The sequence below is a fragment of the Hippopotamus amphibius genome, chromosome 11 (assembly GCF_030028045.1).
Source record: "Hippopotamus amphibius kiboko isolate mHipAmp2 chromosome 11, mHipAmp2.hap2, whole genome shotgun sequence".
Lineage (NCBI taxonomy): Eukaryota > Metazoa > Chordata > Mammalia > Artiodactyla > Hippopotamidae > Hippopotamus > Hippopotamus amphibius.
Window position 1 is genome coordinate 20,463,497 of NC_080196.1, and position 17,186 is coordinate 20,480,682.

The 17,186-nt window shown below is 43.3% G+C and overlaps 1 protein-coding gene and 2 non-coding genes across 3 annotated transcripts; 2 read left to right on the forward strand and 1 right to left on the reverse strand.

Annotated features, from left to right (window-relative positions):
• The first annotated feature begins 278 nt into the window (after nt 1-278).
• On the forward strand, nt 279-7,101 carry BTN1A1 (butyrophilin subfamily 1 member A1). Its single transcript, XM_057699977.1, has 7 exons — nt 279-406; nt 645-992; nt 3,035-3,316; nt 4,139-4,288; nt 4,765-4,785; nt 4,891-4,917; nt 5,310-7,101. Exons 1-7 carry the CDS (start codon nt 331-333, stop codon nt 5,981-5,983), a joined length of 1,578 nt encoding a protein of 525 aa, XP_057555960.1. The 5' UTR covers nt 279-330; the 3' UTR covers nt 5,984-7,101.
• Nucleotides 7,102-10,663: 3,562 nt separating this feature from the next.
• TRNAL-CAG (transfer RNA leucine (anticodon CAG)) lies at nt 10,664-10,746 on the forward strand. The gene has a single exon. It is a non-coding gene; the product is annotated as a tRNA-Leu (tRNA).
• A 4,565-nt stretch (nt 10,747-15,311) lies between these two features.
• On the reverse strand, nt 15,312-15,385 carry TRNAT-AGU (transfer RNA threonine (anticodon AGU)). The gene has a single exon. It is a non-coding gene; the product is annotated as a tRNA-Thr (tRNA).
• Nucleotides 15,386-17,186: the final 1,801 nt, after the last annotated feature.

Here is a 17,186-nt window from a genome sequence, read left to right on the forward strand (position 1 = left end):
TACTTATATGAAACCCATTAATGGGTACGATGCCTCACAACTCCTTTCTCCTAAGTCTCTTATGGGGGTTTAGGGCCCATGTTGTTTTATACAGACATACTTGACCACACTTAAGGTGGTGGGTGGGCGCGTGCTGACAGCAGCCTGGACGCGAGGCGAGGAGGGAGCTTCAGGTGCAAATTTTCCAAGTTGGAAAGAACTGCCGGAAGGACGTGGGAGAACACTGTCTCAACAACCCAGAGTTATCTCCCATCTGTTCATCACTCTCCTAGGCTGAAGTTCCTGACAAACACCAGTCTACCAGCATCTTGCTGCCCACAAAGGCTGGAGATGGCAGTCTTCCCAAACTCTTGCCTTCCCGGGTGTCTGTTCATCTTCATTCTCCAGCTGCCCAAGCTGGATTCTGGTAGGTCTCTCTCTCTCTCTCTCTCTGGCCTACAAGGTTGAAATTTCTCAGTAACTGTAAACAATCCCATTTGGTTCTCCTTAGCGACTTCCATAAGGGTCCAGATGGACGCCCTCGGGCTGTCGTAGTAATAAGAGAAACAGTGGGAGAGTCTCTGCCCTTCCGCTGGATCCCGGTCTGTATCAGCCCTCAACTCCCACCTCCACATTCTGTCTGACCCTCCTGGTTTTTTTGGCAGCTCCCTTTGACGTGATTGGACCCCGGGAGCCCGTCCTGGCGGTGGTGGGTGAAGATGCCGAGCTGCCTTGTCATCTCTCCCCCAACGTGAGCGCAGAGCGCATGGAGCTGCGGTGGTTCCGGGAGAAGGTCTCGCCCGCGGTGTTCGTGCGCCGGGAAGGGCGCGAGCAGCAGGGAGAGCAGATGGCAGAGTACCGGGGGAGAGTGACGCTGGTGGAGGACCACATCGCGGAGGGGCGCGTTGCTGTGAGGATACAGGAGATCAAGGCCTCTGATGATGGGGAGTACCGATGCTTTTTCAGGCAGGACGAAAACTACGAAGAGGCCATCGTGCGTCTGAAGGTGGCTGGTGAGTAGACTAGTTTTGACTTTCTCTGGTAATTCCACGCGGGATATATTTTCCTATGGATCTGTTACTTTAGAAACCATCAGACTCATTCCCCAAATCCCTTTTAGGTTGGAAGGGGTTGGCAGGCCTAGAGTAGGAGATGAGTGGGAAAGGGGTTTGAGTTGAGAATGGAAAGGGAGCAGAGAATTCTCTTTCTGGGAGGAGCTTTATTTCAATGATAGCCTGCCTTTCTCTCTCAATTATAGGATAAGCATTTCCCCGTGTTATTAATTAAATAAATGTAAGATGTAATGGCTGTATAACATGCTATTCTATTAACACTGTAATTTGCTTGATCAAAGCCCTGAATTAAATATTTCTTTTTTTAATTTTTTATTTTATATTGGAGTATAATTGATTAACAAGGTTTTATTAGTTTCAGGTGTACACCAAAGTGATTCAGTTATACATATACATATATCTATTCTTTTTCAAATTCTTTTCTCATCTAGGTTATTACAGAATATTGAGCAGAGTTCCTTGTGCTATACAGTAGGTCCTTGTTGGTTATCTGTTTTATTTTATTTTATTTATTTTTTAAATAAATATTTATAGAAGCCCAGAATTAAATATTTCAGCTGTGTCTATTTTTCATCACTACAGTAAGGCTGTGGTGAGCAACCCCAATGCACACTTTGACGCCGCTTTCCGCTTTGCGGCTTAGTATGCAAGGACCAATTTCCTAAGGTCATAGAGCATGACTGCTTGTTAAAGGTCTTGATCCACCTAGAAAAGTTTTTGTTTCTGTTTTCTTTTGTGCTTCAAGCCAAAATTCAGAGTGAAACAATAAGGAAAATGGTAAACACTCAGGAGGAAAGTATGCATTGAGGTCTGACTTTCCCACTTGACATCAAGCAAATCTCTTTCTGAGCTATATTTTCTACTGTAAAACTGGGGAAGCACTTCTCAAACAAGATTTTGCAAGAATGAAATAAAATGAGACAATATATGAGAAACTGCTTTGTCAATTCTAAAAGCATTATACACATGTAAGATATTATTCCTGCACCTCAGACTGCCCTACAATGTATAATATACAGGTATATTGCTTTTCATGTATATATTCAAATAAAGTTTGAAAAATACCTGGGTGAAATCTGGGTGCCTGCCTCATAACATGGTACCCCACATGGCAGCATCATATATAACTCATATTTCCTTTTTAGGGAAGTATTTTAAAGATTGGTTATAAAGCCCTGGTGATTTGATAGCATAAAGCTGTCATTGTTACCTTTTATGAGTGGTAGATACCCTTGAGAATCTGCTGAGGGGGTGGCCCTTTTCATGAAAAGAATACACATTCTCACATATACACACAACTTGGGATATGGATTTAAACCAATAGTTGTGGATATGTGCTGGAGAACTCTTTTCTGAAGCTTGGTGTTTTTCTGTACTTTGTAGAATTGTAAGAAAATAATTAGGTTGAACAGAAACGAAAAACAACTTCACAGTTTAATTGGGGGTGGGGGGTGGAGGGAAATGAGGTTGAGACCAATTAAGAAAATTCCTGAATCAGTATCACAGGTAAGGAAAACTTAAATTGTCAACTACAATCTCAATGCAAAGAACCTCCAATCCCCCTTCTCCTCAAAGACACGCCCTCTCTGTTGATCCTTACATTCTCAATCCTAGCTCTTTTCCTACCCAAAGCCTTCTCATAATACTTCCAACCACGGAGCTCTTTCCCATCTCTGGAGCTCACAGCCTAGACGAACTAACCCACCCCTCGTCTTGCTGATCCCGCTGACTGGACAAGCACCCCATGTCTGCCCATCAAACTCCTGTCTACATTTCAAACACTAAATCCCAACACAGCACCCCTCTCTGATAAGATGTGTTCTTTTAATGATACCTCAGTTTCCTTGTAATAAAATATGGAGATGAGTCCCTCTCATCCTCAGTTCCCTTGGGCTTCTCTATCTCAAACTATGTAGCCCTATGGTTATAAGGCTCCCAGAAGGGTGTTCACTAAAGGAGTAATGAGCCTTGTTTCACCATAGCTCTGGGCTCTGATCCTCACATCAGTATGGAAGTTCAAGAGAGTGGAGAGACCCGGTTGGAGTGTACCTCAGTGGGATGGTACCCAGAGCCCCGGATGCAGTGGCGAACTCCCAAGGGAGAGGAGTTTCCATCCATGTCAGAGTCCAGGAATCCTGATGAAGAAGGCCTGTTCACTGTGGCAGCTTCAGTGATCATCACGGACACCTCCATGAAGAATGTGTCCTGCAGCATCCGGAACCTCCTTCTTGGCCAGGAGAAGGAAGTAGAGATTTCTATACCAGGTAGGTGAAACCAGTCCTGGGCTCCTTTTTGACACAGCTTCAGGGCCACATCACACGGGACACCTGCCCAGCTGTAACCTCATGGCAGATTTGTCTATTTTCCTCACCGTAAGCTTTCCCCATCTAAACTCTTGCCCACCAAGTGTCACCAACCTCACTAGAAGAGTAGAGATTCTGGGGGCATAACTTTTACCTAGATCTCATACAAATTCTAGATTTTCCATCTTAGGGAATATATCTTAGTAGAGAAGTTTTGTCTCTTGGCGGGGGTGGGGGGCCTTCTGGATATAAATAAAGTAGTTCTCCTGTTTCCACTCTTGCCTCCTCCTCCTCCCCATTCCATGCTAGAGCTCTGTCTAAGTTTCCGGGGTCCTCAGGGAAGCAAATCTTCTCATCCTTCCCCATACACTATCTCTAGTTCAGGCAGGAAATTTTCCTTATTCTTTGGTCATTGAGTCCTATTCTGTTGCACTCAGAGGTGACATTTCCCCTTCCTTATTTACTTCCCTCATCCCCTTGGCTCCCATACTGCATTGGCAGCTAAGGAGAAATTTCCATGATAACAGGAATTGGTCCATTATATTCTTTATCTAACAAGTCCTGTCCCCTAATGACTCTTGTTCATCTTCATTCCTCTCTTTCTCTGCTCTCTCTTACCTAAGTCAAAATTTATCTGAAAAGCTCAGAGTGGCATCGGAGGGATATTTTGCCATGGGAGGAATGTCCAGGTCATCCTCTCTTCCAGTCCCCTTTGGAATCAGGAGAGGAGATGGACTTGCTCTGAGTTTCTCTAAAAATGTCCTTTTGGGGATTTTGTTTTAGCTCCCTTCTTCCCAAGGCTGACTCCCTGGATGGTGGCTGTGGCTGTGGTCTTGATGGTCCTAGGACTGCTCACAATTGGGTCCATATTTTTCACTTGGAGACTATACAAGGAAAGATCCAGAGAGAGGAGGGATGAATTCAGCTCTAAAGGTAAGTCTTAGAATCCCAGTCTACTTGTCAGGAGTGCTTCCTAGTGGGGTTGGATCCCGATCCTTTAGGATGACTGCCAATGGGAAAATAATTGATTCTAGAATTCTGAAAGTCAGAGGGAATTATAAGGCTCCTAAAGTCAGTGGTACCCCATATGAAGAACAGAGATTTGGAGGTACAAGTCAAAACCAACTCTAATTGATATAATAGACCAAATGTTTATTCACTACCCACCTTCAGACTCTATCCTTACTTTTAACTTGGTTTCCCAGTAATGATTAAAGATCTGATCCCAAGCCAGTAGGAACTTCCTGCATATTTCTTAGAAAACAAAACATAATCCTTGTTCTTCATTTGTTGATAATGCTTCAATAATCAGGTGGTCATGGATTAAATAGTTACTCCCTTTGTGTGTTTTGTCCCCTCCCTCATGCCCACTCTAGAAGGTTATTAAGGCATTTCTGTTTGTTTTCCAGAGAAACTCCTGAAAGAGCTCAGTAAGTTCTATCTTCTTCTAATTACTTCACCCACAAGGTTTTCTCTCTCTTATTATAAAACATGTCAATAACACCCTTTCCCTCTCTCTCTCTCTCTCACTGCAGAATGGAAAAAGGCTACATTGCATGCAGGTCAGTGACTCTGAATATCTCAAGGGCTCCAAGCCTCTACACTGCAGAGATTCAAAGTCCTACAATGCTTGGAAATAAAAACCACTAACATATTTTAGTAATGAGGATAGAGAGGGGAAAGAGGATGGCATATGGCCTCAACATTCTCCTTGGAAGATGGCCAGGAGACAAGTCCCCTCTGACTTGTTGGGCACTGGGCACAGTCAGTTCATACATCACCCTCTGGCTCTGAATGGAAGAGGGGAATAGAGACAGGTGAGCAGGGCGAGCAGCTCTCTTCCTGAGGAGACCTGTCAACTGCTAGAGCAGTACTAGCAGTTGGAGAAGAAAGGATAGTTCTTTCAACCTCCAACATTCACTGATGTTCAGACTCACTTTCTCTCTGTCTCTAGTTGATGTGACTCTGGATCCAGATACCGCCCACCCCCACCTCTTTCTGTATGAGGATTCAAAATCCGTCCGACTGGAAGATTCACGTCAGAAACTGCCTGAGAAACCAGAGAGATTTGACTCCTGGCCTTGTGTGTTGGGTCGCGAGGTCTTCACCTCAGGGAGACATTACTGGGAGGTGGAGGTGGGAGACAGGACTGACTGGGCAATCGGGGTGTGCAGGGAGAACGTGATAAAGAAAGGATTTGACCCCTTGACTCCCAAGAATGGGTTCTGGGCTGTGGAGTTGTATGGAAATGGGTACTGGGCTCTCACCCCACAGCGGACCCCTCTCCCATTGGCTGGACCCCCCCGCCGGGTTGGGGTCTTCCTGGACTATGAATCAGGAGACATCTCCTTCTACAACATGACTGATGGATCCCATATCTATACTTTCTCCAATGCCCCTTTCTCAGGCCCCCTCCGGCCCTTCTTTTGCCTGTGGTCCTGTGGTAAAAAGCCCCTGACCATCTGCCCAGTCACTGATGGGCTTCAGGGAGTCACAGTAGTTGCTGATGCCAAGGACCTTTCTAAGGACATCCCACTGTCCCCCACAGGGGAGGACTCTGCCTCCGGGGATACAGACACCCTCCATTCTAAACTGACCCCTCCCCATCCCAGCCAAGGGGTACCTTAAGGAATACCCCAGCTCAACCATTTCCCTTGGCTCTTACCCCCTCCTCCAGTACCCTCTGGGGCTTCATCTGCCAGCTTTAGCCAGCCCCTGTTTCTTCTTGTTGGTTAGGGATTAATTAATCTTGAGAAAGTTGTGTTGCTGCTGATAGAGAGTGTGGGGTGTCAGACCTTCCTAATCTGTTTCTGTACCAATCTTCAGGGGGCAAGGAGGTGACTCAAACTGCTTCTCATGTCCTCCTGTCCCTTGAGGCCAAAGCCTATAGGAAGGGACTTGAAGCTCAGGGATCAAGATGGGGTTAGGTTAGCATGGGGCTGTGACAGAAACATCTTGGTGTCCAGAATAAAAGTATGTAGAGGAACAGGTTTTAGGCAAGCAGAAAATCCAAAGGATCCTGGGAAGGGAAGATCTGAGCTGAAATCCCATAAAGGATCTTGGAGGGGACATCATGATAGAAGAAAGTGAGGTGAACCTAAGCCAGTGATGGATGTCGGGCCTGCCCCTAGAGTTTTAGGGCCTGTATCTCAAATTTTCTAAGTCATATCCTATGGCGTGGATCTGAGCAATTGGCAAGGAGAGTAAAGAAGAGATGAAATGAGCAGGGCTAAGAGGTCAGACAGAACGTGTGATAGAGGAGAGAATTTTAGACAAAATTCAAAGGTTGTGTGAATAGCCATGCCTCGGCCCTGTTCCCCCTCTCTGTACCCCTGTTTCTCCCTTGCCTGGGACACATCCCAACCTCACTTTGTTGACTCCACAAGTTTTAAGGTTCTCTTCTTCCTTTTGATCTAGAATCTCTCCATTTCAGAGGCACTTCCAAGCGTCATCGTTCAGTGATATCACCACTTTATCAGCCATTGTCTCAGCCTCAACCCAACATCTGGTTTAAACCCTCGACCACACCTTTAATTAGCTTCAACTGCCATCCATTTCCACACAGGGGCACGAATCACTCTCTCCCCACCCAGTTTTCCTACCTACTGCTTCTCCTCTGGGCCCCCTGAAGGCTGTGTCGTGCTCAGCACAGCTAGATTGACTGCACTTGTTTGTATTTGCATTTTCCTGTATACGTGTGTCTTGTCTTGCCAATAGACTGCAAATTTATTCAGGCTCCCACCTTCCGTTTCCATTGGGTTTTCCAGTTTCCAGCATAGATGTCGCTCATGGTCTTAACCTAATAAATAAGTCTGTCTGATGGCTGAAAACAGCATCTGCAACTTTCCTTCTTTATCCCAACAAGCAGAACTAAGACAAAAATAGAGGAAAGAAACCTGCGTGGGAATGCAGTGGGCCAAAGCAGTGTGGTTCTGTTCATCCAAGACCCATCCCCAGACCTGATGGCAGCAGGCACACCAGGACAGGGAGTACAGGGGCTATTGTCCCAGGAGAGTCCAGCTACTGACAAAAAGGCCACATTGCCAATGGCTACCTATCCTCAGCCTCTGTTTGGGTGGTGGCTCTATTTCTACTACTAACAAGGTAATTGACTCCTGGTATTGTTGAGTGAAGCCACCTCTTCAAATTTTTACAGTACTTTTCCAGGAGGAGGAAATGTTTGGGAAATTTTAGTGGTAATGGATCCTAATTGGGAAAACAAACAAACTTGGGTGATCTTTAAACCGCAGTTCCAGAGGAAAGGCCCTTTGGATTCCTGCTTTGAAAGCCCTCGAAGTTCAGTGAGATGCTCATTTTCCCCTATGTTACCCCAAGCAAGGATCAGGAATAGTCTGCCTCACATAGGGTCTGACCGTAATGCAAATCAGCCAGCTCCGCTACCCAAAGGACAGGCTGTAAGTCTCCAAAAGTTCACCAAGGGGTAGGAGATCACCTCCTATGTATGCCTCCTGCTGAGCAGTTATCAAAATCAGAGCTCTACTCATCAAGCAAGAACTCCAAATTCCAAATTATGTTTGTACTAATATTTCCATTATTGCACCACATTATGTTTTTTATGATTAAGCTAAAAACAAATTTTTGTAAGTTGTCAGTCTACCTGCTACCCTCATAGAGGACCATGGCAAATTAAAACCAAACATTCTCTCTTAGGTGGAAATTCTGGACACCAGACAGGCCTATTGTCACATTCACTACATTTTAAGTGAAAGATGACAAGGTCAGCAATATTCCACCACTCACATCGTCAGCTCCCAGACTCCACCTCCATTTAGGTTTTGGTTGTGATTTTGGTTTTGGTGTTCTTCTACTGACTTGGGACCTACATAACAATGTCTAGATAATCACATGGTCATGGATATGTTGCTAGATTATTTTTAAGTGAATCTGCATCCATGCTTCTGAATCAGGAGATCACAGGAAGGGGTCAGAAAGAAAACATAATAGATGAGAAGGACTGTTGACATTAACTCCGACTGCCTCCTTTCACAGATGAGGAAACCGAAGCTGAGAGAAATGAAATGATTTGATTAAAGGCACATAGCATATGCCCAAACCAGGACCTGAAAGCAGGGGTCCTTGCTATCTGTCCAAGACATCTTCCACTGAGCAAACCACAGTTGAATAGGATAGATTATGTCCATCTGGGGACTGGAGCTTCAGAAAATTGTTTAGAGAAATTACCAAGGTGGAACTGAGAGGCCGCACCTGGAGAACCAGACAGAAAGGGCTCCTCCCTCCATCATTTCATGGACCCCCAGAACCCAAGGTTCTCCTTTCCTTGCCCCTTCCTCAAACTCTACTCACCGCACCCTACACTGTACTCCTGGGAGAAGAACATCATTTACCCCTGCTTTAAAAAGTATTCATTTGTGTTCACATTGTACTTTTAGAAAGTAAAAAAGAATCAAAAAACAAAGTCCAAACTTCTTTAGAAATACTTAAGAATCTCAAGCAGTTGTTTTGCCAGTTTAATGTACGATGTGTATCCTGCAATGTATATGTAAAATCTCACCCTGAATAGATGGGGCTGCCACAGGAACCCCTCTCTGAGAGTAGAAAGAGAGATAGTCATAGGTTTTAATGAACTCTGCGACATCCCTCCCCTTCCTATTTCCTCGTGATCTTCAAGGAAAATGGTTCCCAAACACAGGCGTGAGCTGGTAGTAGATTCTTAGGAAACATCTATGTCCTTCCCTACCCAGCCCCCCCTCCCAGCTCTAGCCTCTTTACAAGAGGCACTCTAAGGGAGAATTTATCTGATGAGCCTTAAGGCTTTCTTTCCAGCCAGCACCAGCTACCTGTGCCTGGAGGAAATTAACAGTCTTGGTAGTTCTGTCTTTATTTTCAACTCCTCCAAAAGAGAAGAAAGGTGGCTTTGTTGATGCTTTGCCAAAGCCCGTCTTAATCACCTGAAGCAGAATTGTTGATACTGGGATTTTAGGAGCACCAGAAAGGCCTCTCTTCCACCACTGTAAATAATTAATTGTAGCATTTCCAAGGCCTGATTTTCTTTTTAAACCAGAAACAAAAACCTTTCACCCCACAGCTAAAGATCAGCCTAAAAATGCAAACGCTACTGAAATAATAACAGACTTCATTTCACACATCAAATGCTAACTCTGGTCATCACATGTTTGAAAGGGCCTGCCTCTCTTTAACAGAGATTCTGTGAGATAGCTGAGCTCAGACATTTAGATTAAGAGAAAAATAACTCTATGACCTCTATCATCCCTAACCAACAACAGCTATTCCGTGCCATCTCTCTGCATATCCCAATTCATCTGTCCCTTCTGTCTGCAGACAGCACTCAGGTCTCTTCAAATCTCCCTCTCAAAACCTCTGAGTCCACTCCCAACTACATGCACATTTACTCTTGCTTCTCATTTTAAAATTTAAAATGGAAATAGCCTTTTCCCTTGAATATGTATGAAAGTTCATTTTAAAAAGTAAAAATGATCAAAATCTCATCACTCAAATATAACCGATGCCAACATTTGGGTTTATACCCTCCTTTAAAAAAAAAAAAATCTATATCTGTATTGTTTAGTTCAAAGGACATAAACTAAATACTCTTTGAGGAGTGTTTCATACCATTTAGAAACTCTTTGTGGTACAGATCTGGTAGCTTTCCCGGACACAAACAAAGATTTAGGAAAACCATATGAATTAATAGAAGATAGAGTAATATACTTGTAGAAAGTGAAAGGCAGAACTGGTCTCAGTTTGATGCCTCCTCTTGAGAGCAGTATAACATCCATACAGAAAAGTCCACAGATCTTCAGTGAACAGCTAGATAACCAGAACAAGAAGCAAGACACCCGGACCCCCTTACATTGGTCCCCAGGGAAACCCCAGTGGGGAGATTTACAGCAGAAAAGACAGGAGGGAGGAGTTAGGGAGCACCAAACTAAATAGCCTAAAATCTCCCGGAAGCACGTGTCAATTTAGTAAGGCAATTTCAGCGACATGGGTGCCATTATTTAAACAAGACTTCTGTCGAGAGTGGAGAGAAAGTTCCCTCACCTTGAGTATCCAGCCCTGCGCCGCCACGCCTGCCGCAGCCTGGAATCGAATCCGCGTTCATGCAGAAGACTCCCCGCGGCGGCCCCGGCAACCCCCGCACGTATTCCGCGCTTCCACCCAAAGTCGGCGTCCGGGGCCGTTCGCAAACTGGTGGTTTCGCGTTTTAACCGAAGAATTTCCACATCCTCAGAAGAAGAAAAAAAAAAAAAGACTAGTGTTTACGTAGACACGGAAATAAAACTCGAGCACCACTACAACCAACAAGTCAGGATGGCCGAGCGGTCTAAGGCGCTGCGTTCAGGTCGCAGTCTCCCCTGGAGGCGTGGGTTCGAATCCCACTCCTGACAAGAAAGATGTTTTTCTTTTCAAATCTTATACGCTTGTATGTGTCACCTAAATTGTCCCATGATCCGCTAGTGGACTAATCCTTTTTTATTTTATACGCTTGTATGTGTCACCTACATTGTCCCATGATCCGCTAGTGGACTAATCCTTTTTTATTTTCTTATTTAATTTATTTTAAAATAAATTATTCGAAGTAAAAAAATTTTTTAAAAATTATCTGAGTTCTAAAATGAAAGCACTCTGTACCCAGAACACAACTTAAGATCTAGTGAGTTTAATCTCATCTCCTTTCACTGTCTCTAGTTGTCTGTCCCCCTCTCTCTCCTTTACATTCAAGGAGTCGATTGAATGTTACTCTTCAGTTATCAATGATGTCCACAGGGCCCTTCTTTTGTTTTATTTATTTATAGATTCCTTTTTAATTGCCTTCCATTTCATTTCTCATCTCCCACCCCCATAAGAAATCACCGGAAAGATTATCCTTTTCTTTTCTGCTATGTGTTTTTGTGGAACATGTGTTTTTGGCTTCGGTATATTCGGTTTTAATTTACATAAATGCCGCTGTGTCATATACCTCATTCTATTTTCACTCTGTCCCTTTCGCGCCACAGTTTTTAAATTTTTTTAAATTTATGTTGCTGTGAGTACATCTAGACTACATCTAGAACAATCACTTTTAATGACTGCATAGCGATCTACAGTGTGTGTCCTCACCCAAGAATGCCTCCAAGATTAGGACCAACTGCCCTCCCACCACAGATAAGGGTGCCATCAATGAATATGTTCCTATGTATTCCATTATGAATCTGTGTAAGATTTTCCGAAGGGGGGACCTGAAGTTGTGAGGGTCTGACAGTTTACAAATTTTGCAGTTCAGAAGAGCACCCAAGACCCAGGACCCAGGGAAGGATATTTAGACACACACAAGTTCATGTTTAGTGACATCTCTAGAAACATCCCTCAAATTAAAGTTTCCTGATGCCCAGCCTGCTTCTTTTGAGCATTAATAGCTATAGTTACAAATATTAACATACAATGTTTCTGTTTTGAACTCAAAACTTGGATAGTGAATATTACTTTATATAATTTATTGCAAAGCCCCCCAAAATCAAAAACATCAGCTGACTGGAATTTTCTCCTCTCCATTCCTTTTTTAAAAAGAAATCCAATCTAATACCAGGTTACAAAGACAGAAAATAGGATGAATCTCTTATGATCATTGATACTTACGATTGTTCTGCTCTTTCTCCTCTAGATTCCTCAAAACTCACAGAAAGGTTCACACATACACTGAAAGAAAAGTGAGTTGGTATGTCTTAGAAAGATTGTCATTAACGAGGCTAGAAAAGAAGAAACAAATGAAGTCTCCCTTTATTGCCTAGGTGGCCACATATTGTCCATTTCTGCCCATTTAGAGTCCCCACTTGGGCCCTGGAAACGAATGAGAAAGGAGGAAATGGCAAATAAGCACAACTTCTGGGATAAAACAGGAGAAGCACTTAGCAGTGCCTGGAGGGGCACTAGGTGGGTCCAATGCTATTCAGGCTACCTGGGCTCTGTCACTTACAAGCTGTATGACCTTCCAGACAAATGACTTTGTATCCCTCGCCTTGGTGCCTTCCTCTCTAAAATGGAGGAAATAATTGAATCTTATCCCATATGTATGCTGTGAGATTGCATGACTTGGTAGGTGCTTGGCAAATAAATACCTGGCATATGTGCCTAATAAATCATTTTTTTTGTCATTGTAATTGAGCACCTGCTGTTGGTGAAGGTCTGTGAACAGGACTGGTACAGCTCCTACCCCAAGGAACAGACATGCTGGCAGAAAAAACAGGTATGAGGCAAGTAGCTGAGTGTTGCTATCCAGGAAGAAATGTGAAATAAAGTCCTTTTTAGCTTTACGTCCCCATAGAAGAACCTCAACAGCCCAGCTAGAAGCCCCCCCTTAATCCGCAACTTGTAAATTCAAATTCCATCCATACTGCTTTGGAAAGCACGGTCTTTCAAAAAGAAAGCATGAAGCACTTGAGACTGATCAACTGTTAATCAAGTCCAGGTGTGGTTTTCATGATGCCATAAATTATGAGGATGCCTGTGGGCTTATGGTCCTCGCCAGACAAAGAATTTCAAGATCTGCACACCTCCATTCTCTAATTGCTTCCACTTACCTGAACTGAGCATCCCCTTTCTCTCTTCTAGGCACATATTGTTCCCTTTGCCTGGAGCACCTCTTCCACCTCTCTCTCCAGCCCACTCTCTTGCCTGGATCTTGCCTACATCTCCTCCATGCTCAGTTTGGATGTCACCTCTTCCAAGAAGCCGTCCCCTACCTCCTTCTATCTCCACCCAGTCTGAATTAAGTATCAAAGTGTGGCCTACAGCACCCTCCACTCCCAATGGTGTTATATCCCACTATACTGTAATTGCCATTGGACTGTTGTACTCACCCTCCCGCTAGCCTCTTTAAGACAGAACTCATGACCCATGTGAGATTAGCATGGTGCCTGCCACCTGATAGGCACTGGGTGGATAAACAAGCATTTGATGGTAAACCATTTCCACTTGTATACAGAAATCACTTTTATAATTGATTCATGGAGAATTAGGAAGATTTTTAGGCTTTGGGGAGGGATGATTAGATTCCTCACCTGGAATATTCTATAGCTTCAGTAGCTGGTAACACTACCTCAATGGTACAGATCAGGCAATCTATTGAGGGCCACATGGCTGGAAGCATCCTTGTAAAGGTAGTCCTAGAGCCTGATGGAGCAGAGGGTGAAGGTTAAGGCAGGTTTGGTAACAGGATGAAGGAGTGGTCTAGTGTTGACATCCACACTGTGATGCAGCTGGCCTCACCATTTGAGGGAGGTCTGTAATCTCAGCCAGGAAAAAAAGACTTTTGAGCAGAAGATAGGAGAATGTGAAGAAGAGGGTCTGTCTTTTGATGAAATAAAATTTATATTTTAAGGCAGTGCAAGAAAAATTAAATATAATATTCTCTCTGTGTGTTTGTTTGGACCTCCTCCCTCTCTCCTTAATGTGCAACGTGTATCTGCACTACACATTAACCAGAGCACGTCAAAGATGGGAGGGACTGCTCCACCGTAAAGATCATGTTTTCCTCTCTTCTGCTGATGCTAGCAACATAACTTCTTAAAAGAATAGCATTCTTTACTAATTTTGTAGGGGGTCATGGTGATTTGCTGCTCATTTAGTATGTGCTTATATGGACTATGTATAGCCCTGGTGAACTCTATGTAAAATATTAGCATGTCATTTCAATGTACTATCCTTTGTCTCGAAAATATATACGATTGTGCCTTCGACTTCAAAGAGGCAGAACAGTTCTCACAGCTTTCTGAGAACCTGTCTCCTGGTTATAATCCTCAGTTTATCTCAAATAAAATCCCCCCTTTTTTCCCTCTTAACTTGATTATTACTTGAATTTTTATTGATACTTTCCATTGCTGTGTGATGTCTATAAAGAAAAGCGGGGAATTAAGCTGCAGAGTGAGTAGAGAAAGTCTCCATAAAAGTAGAATTGTTTCCTGAATGGTTCTTCAAAGTGTTGAGACATTTTGTTCCTGCAGGTAGAACAGGATATCATATTACAGCCCTTGACCATCTACATAAAATCAGGTGCACTAAAAGTAAAAGCCAGGTTAGTGGGACTTTCTGTGCCACGTGGTGAGGGGCTTGGTCTTGGGAGATGAGTGAGAGGGTAACAGTTACAGCCAACTTCATTTTCCTGGTCTTGAGTTTCTCTGTAAAGGGCCCCAGTTGTGAGTAAAACTCCAGACTTCTTTTCCACTTCTCATGTCTCCTTCCTCTCTTCTAGAGAGTTTAGAAGAAGGCACCTCAGCCCTTTGTGGACTGCTTCTTCAAGTCAGCCTAGATGCTAACAGCTTCAGGTCTGTCTGTTCTAGCTGACTATCCACTCCATGGATATACAATCAAAAGGATACTTCACCCTGACAGCTTCTTTTCTGAAATCACAGTGACAAATATTTTTCTCTTTGATTTTCCTTTCCAAAATGAGCACAAGACCACCTTTTAAAATAGTTATTTACAACTTGCATTATATGGTTGGATTTTAGTAGCTGCTATGAACTGAGATGCTGCAGCCTTCTCAACATCAATCATTCCAGAGGTTGATCTTTATAAAAAAAAATATTGCCTGTAGATTATGAAAGTACATCCATTAGGGATTTCCCCAGAAAAAATAATAGAATGACCAGAGATTATGATGCTGCTTGTAGTTTAAATCTGATGACTTTGCCTTCTGCTTTCCCTGGTTCCTTTTGCGCTTGCTGAAAAAATATTGCATAAAAGTGTAAGAACGCCAGGAAAGGTAGAAATTTTTCTCAAAAGAAAAATTCATCTTTGTCTCTCTCTTTTTTCCTTTTTTTTTTTTTTTGTAACAATAAACCCGTCCCATCCTCAGACCCATATAAAACACTTTTGTGAAACTCCATAGGGAAAATTTACCGTTAGGATCGATTACTTTAATCCCCAATACCCTTCTCGAAAGCAGGAAAAAAAAAAAAAAAAGAAACCGAAGGAAAGGCCCCGCTGGGATTCGAACCCAGGATCTCCTGTTTACTAGACAGGCGCTTTAACCAGCTAAGCCACGGAGCCAGCACGCTTGCCAGCTTCCAAATCGGCATGGAAAAGGAATGATCTTGGCTTTTGTTCTGTGCCTCTATTTTCTCGTCATTAAGGTTTATGAGCCCCCAAAGATGATCTCCCAGATCCTAAAGATGAACCTCTGCTTCGCCCCCAAAGACCTAAGAGACCGCGTAGCCACAGGAAATCTGAGACCCTCCGCACGGGAATGGGGTGAGGGAAACTCAGGTGCAAAACTGAACCCTCGGGCGGCGCCAGAGGAGTCTTCGAGAAACTGCCAGGAAGGGCAAGAGTTCAGCAGCTCCTGCTTCCTTGGGTGAAGTATGACCTGGGGCCCCTAGAAGAGAGGAAATCGGCCACATTTACAGGAGAACACTCCTCCGAGTCTTGTTACACGTTTATACCAGAACACTTCCAGCACCACGAACTGGTCCCTGCAGGAAGCAACCTATGTGTTCTTTATTTCACGGATTTTATTTAAAATTCCAGCTCTTCTTTACCCCATTTCTTTCCGTAAAATTGGGTTCCACCTGTCTGCTTCTTGCTTAACCAAGTCGCATCTTTAAAAAATTAAGGACTTCATTAAAACCTAGTCTTGGAAAGAGATAAAGGAGCGGTCTCCTCGCCTCTTCAGCTAGAAGAAAAGCTTTTTTGTTCGAAAACTTGTTCAAAGGATCTGCTTGATAAGCTGTCAAATTGAGAGCATTCACAAGAATTTCTATATTTTCAAGGGGGCTTGTGTATTTGTAACTGTTCCAAATTTATTCTATCCTCTGTGAAATAGATCCGTCCTTAGACAAAGGGCTTTGGTGGAACTCGGAATAGTTTACAAATTGTTGCCACAGCTGTGAAAGTAACTTCCCAAATGAAACCTGTAATTTATGATTGGCTGCTTGCTTGAAACCTGTTGTCATTCTGAAAATGCTGAAATTAACATTTCAGTACTTCTAAAGTGTATCAATATTGAAGGATTTCTCTGTCTCACTCTAAACCAGCCATTGGCACTAATCTCTGCTTACAAACATGATGTGGGGGAGAGGTTAAAAAGCCCATGATTCTGCTTGATTTCCTTTTTCATAAAACGATTGAAAGTCTATGCACTCGACACACAGTCTGATTGACTCCATGGGATAAACACCGATTTCTTTAATAGTATAAGATTAACTGCCGTATTATTAATGTGCTTGGAGCCAAGATAATCATAAACAGCACAGGCACACCTAACATGACTTTGACCAAATTGTGGTAGACATTCAGAAAGACAGCAGAGGCAACAATTCTTGGTTTGGGGTTTTCCTTTGACTGGCAGCTGTCAAAATTTGTACAGAAATTCTGGGAAGTCAAAGGAGTTTTTTTTTTTTTTAACAAGTCAGAGACAGATCTTGGGAGAAAAATTGAGACTAAGAACAATAATTTTCAGAAATCTGGGTGTGACCCGTGGAGACCATGGAAAGGCTCCCACATTGGCTCTGTTCTACACAGCTGAAATTGGAGAAGGTGCAGATCGCTGTGTCACAGACTGCTGACAGTGAAAATGGCTGGCAGTGCTACTATTTTCCAAATACAGTACTTGGGAGAGAAACTGGAAGAATAGTGCACCGTGGCCCACAGGAGGAGGAGAGTCCACCACAGTGATGGTTGGTTTTACATGTCAACTTGACTAGTCTATAGAGCCCAGTTATTCAATTAAACGCTAATCTAGATGTTGCTGTGAAGGTATTTTGTACATGTGGTTAACTTCTACAATTAGTTGACTATAAATAAAAGAGATTATCCTCAGTAATGTGGGCGGGCCTTATCCAACAAGTTGAAA

Excerpts from the sequence above, each read along its gene's own strand:
- BTN1A1 (XM_057699977.1), top strand. The coding sequence starts at position 331 with ATGGCAGTCTTCCCAAACTCTTGCCTTCCCGGGTGTCTGTTCATCTTC. Across the intron at positions 3,317-4,138 it reads AGTAGAGATTTCTATACCAG|CTCCCTTCTTCCCAAGGCTG; the intron begins GTAGGTGAAACC and ends ATTTTGTTTTAG. Across the intron at positions 4,289-4,764 it reads GGATGAATTCAGCTCTAAAG|AGAAACTCCTGAAAGAGCTC; the intron begins GTAAGTCTTAGA and ends TTTGTTTTCCAG.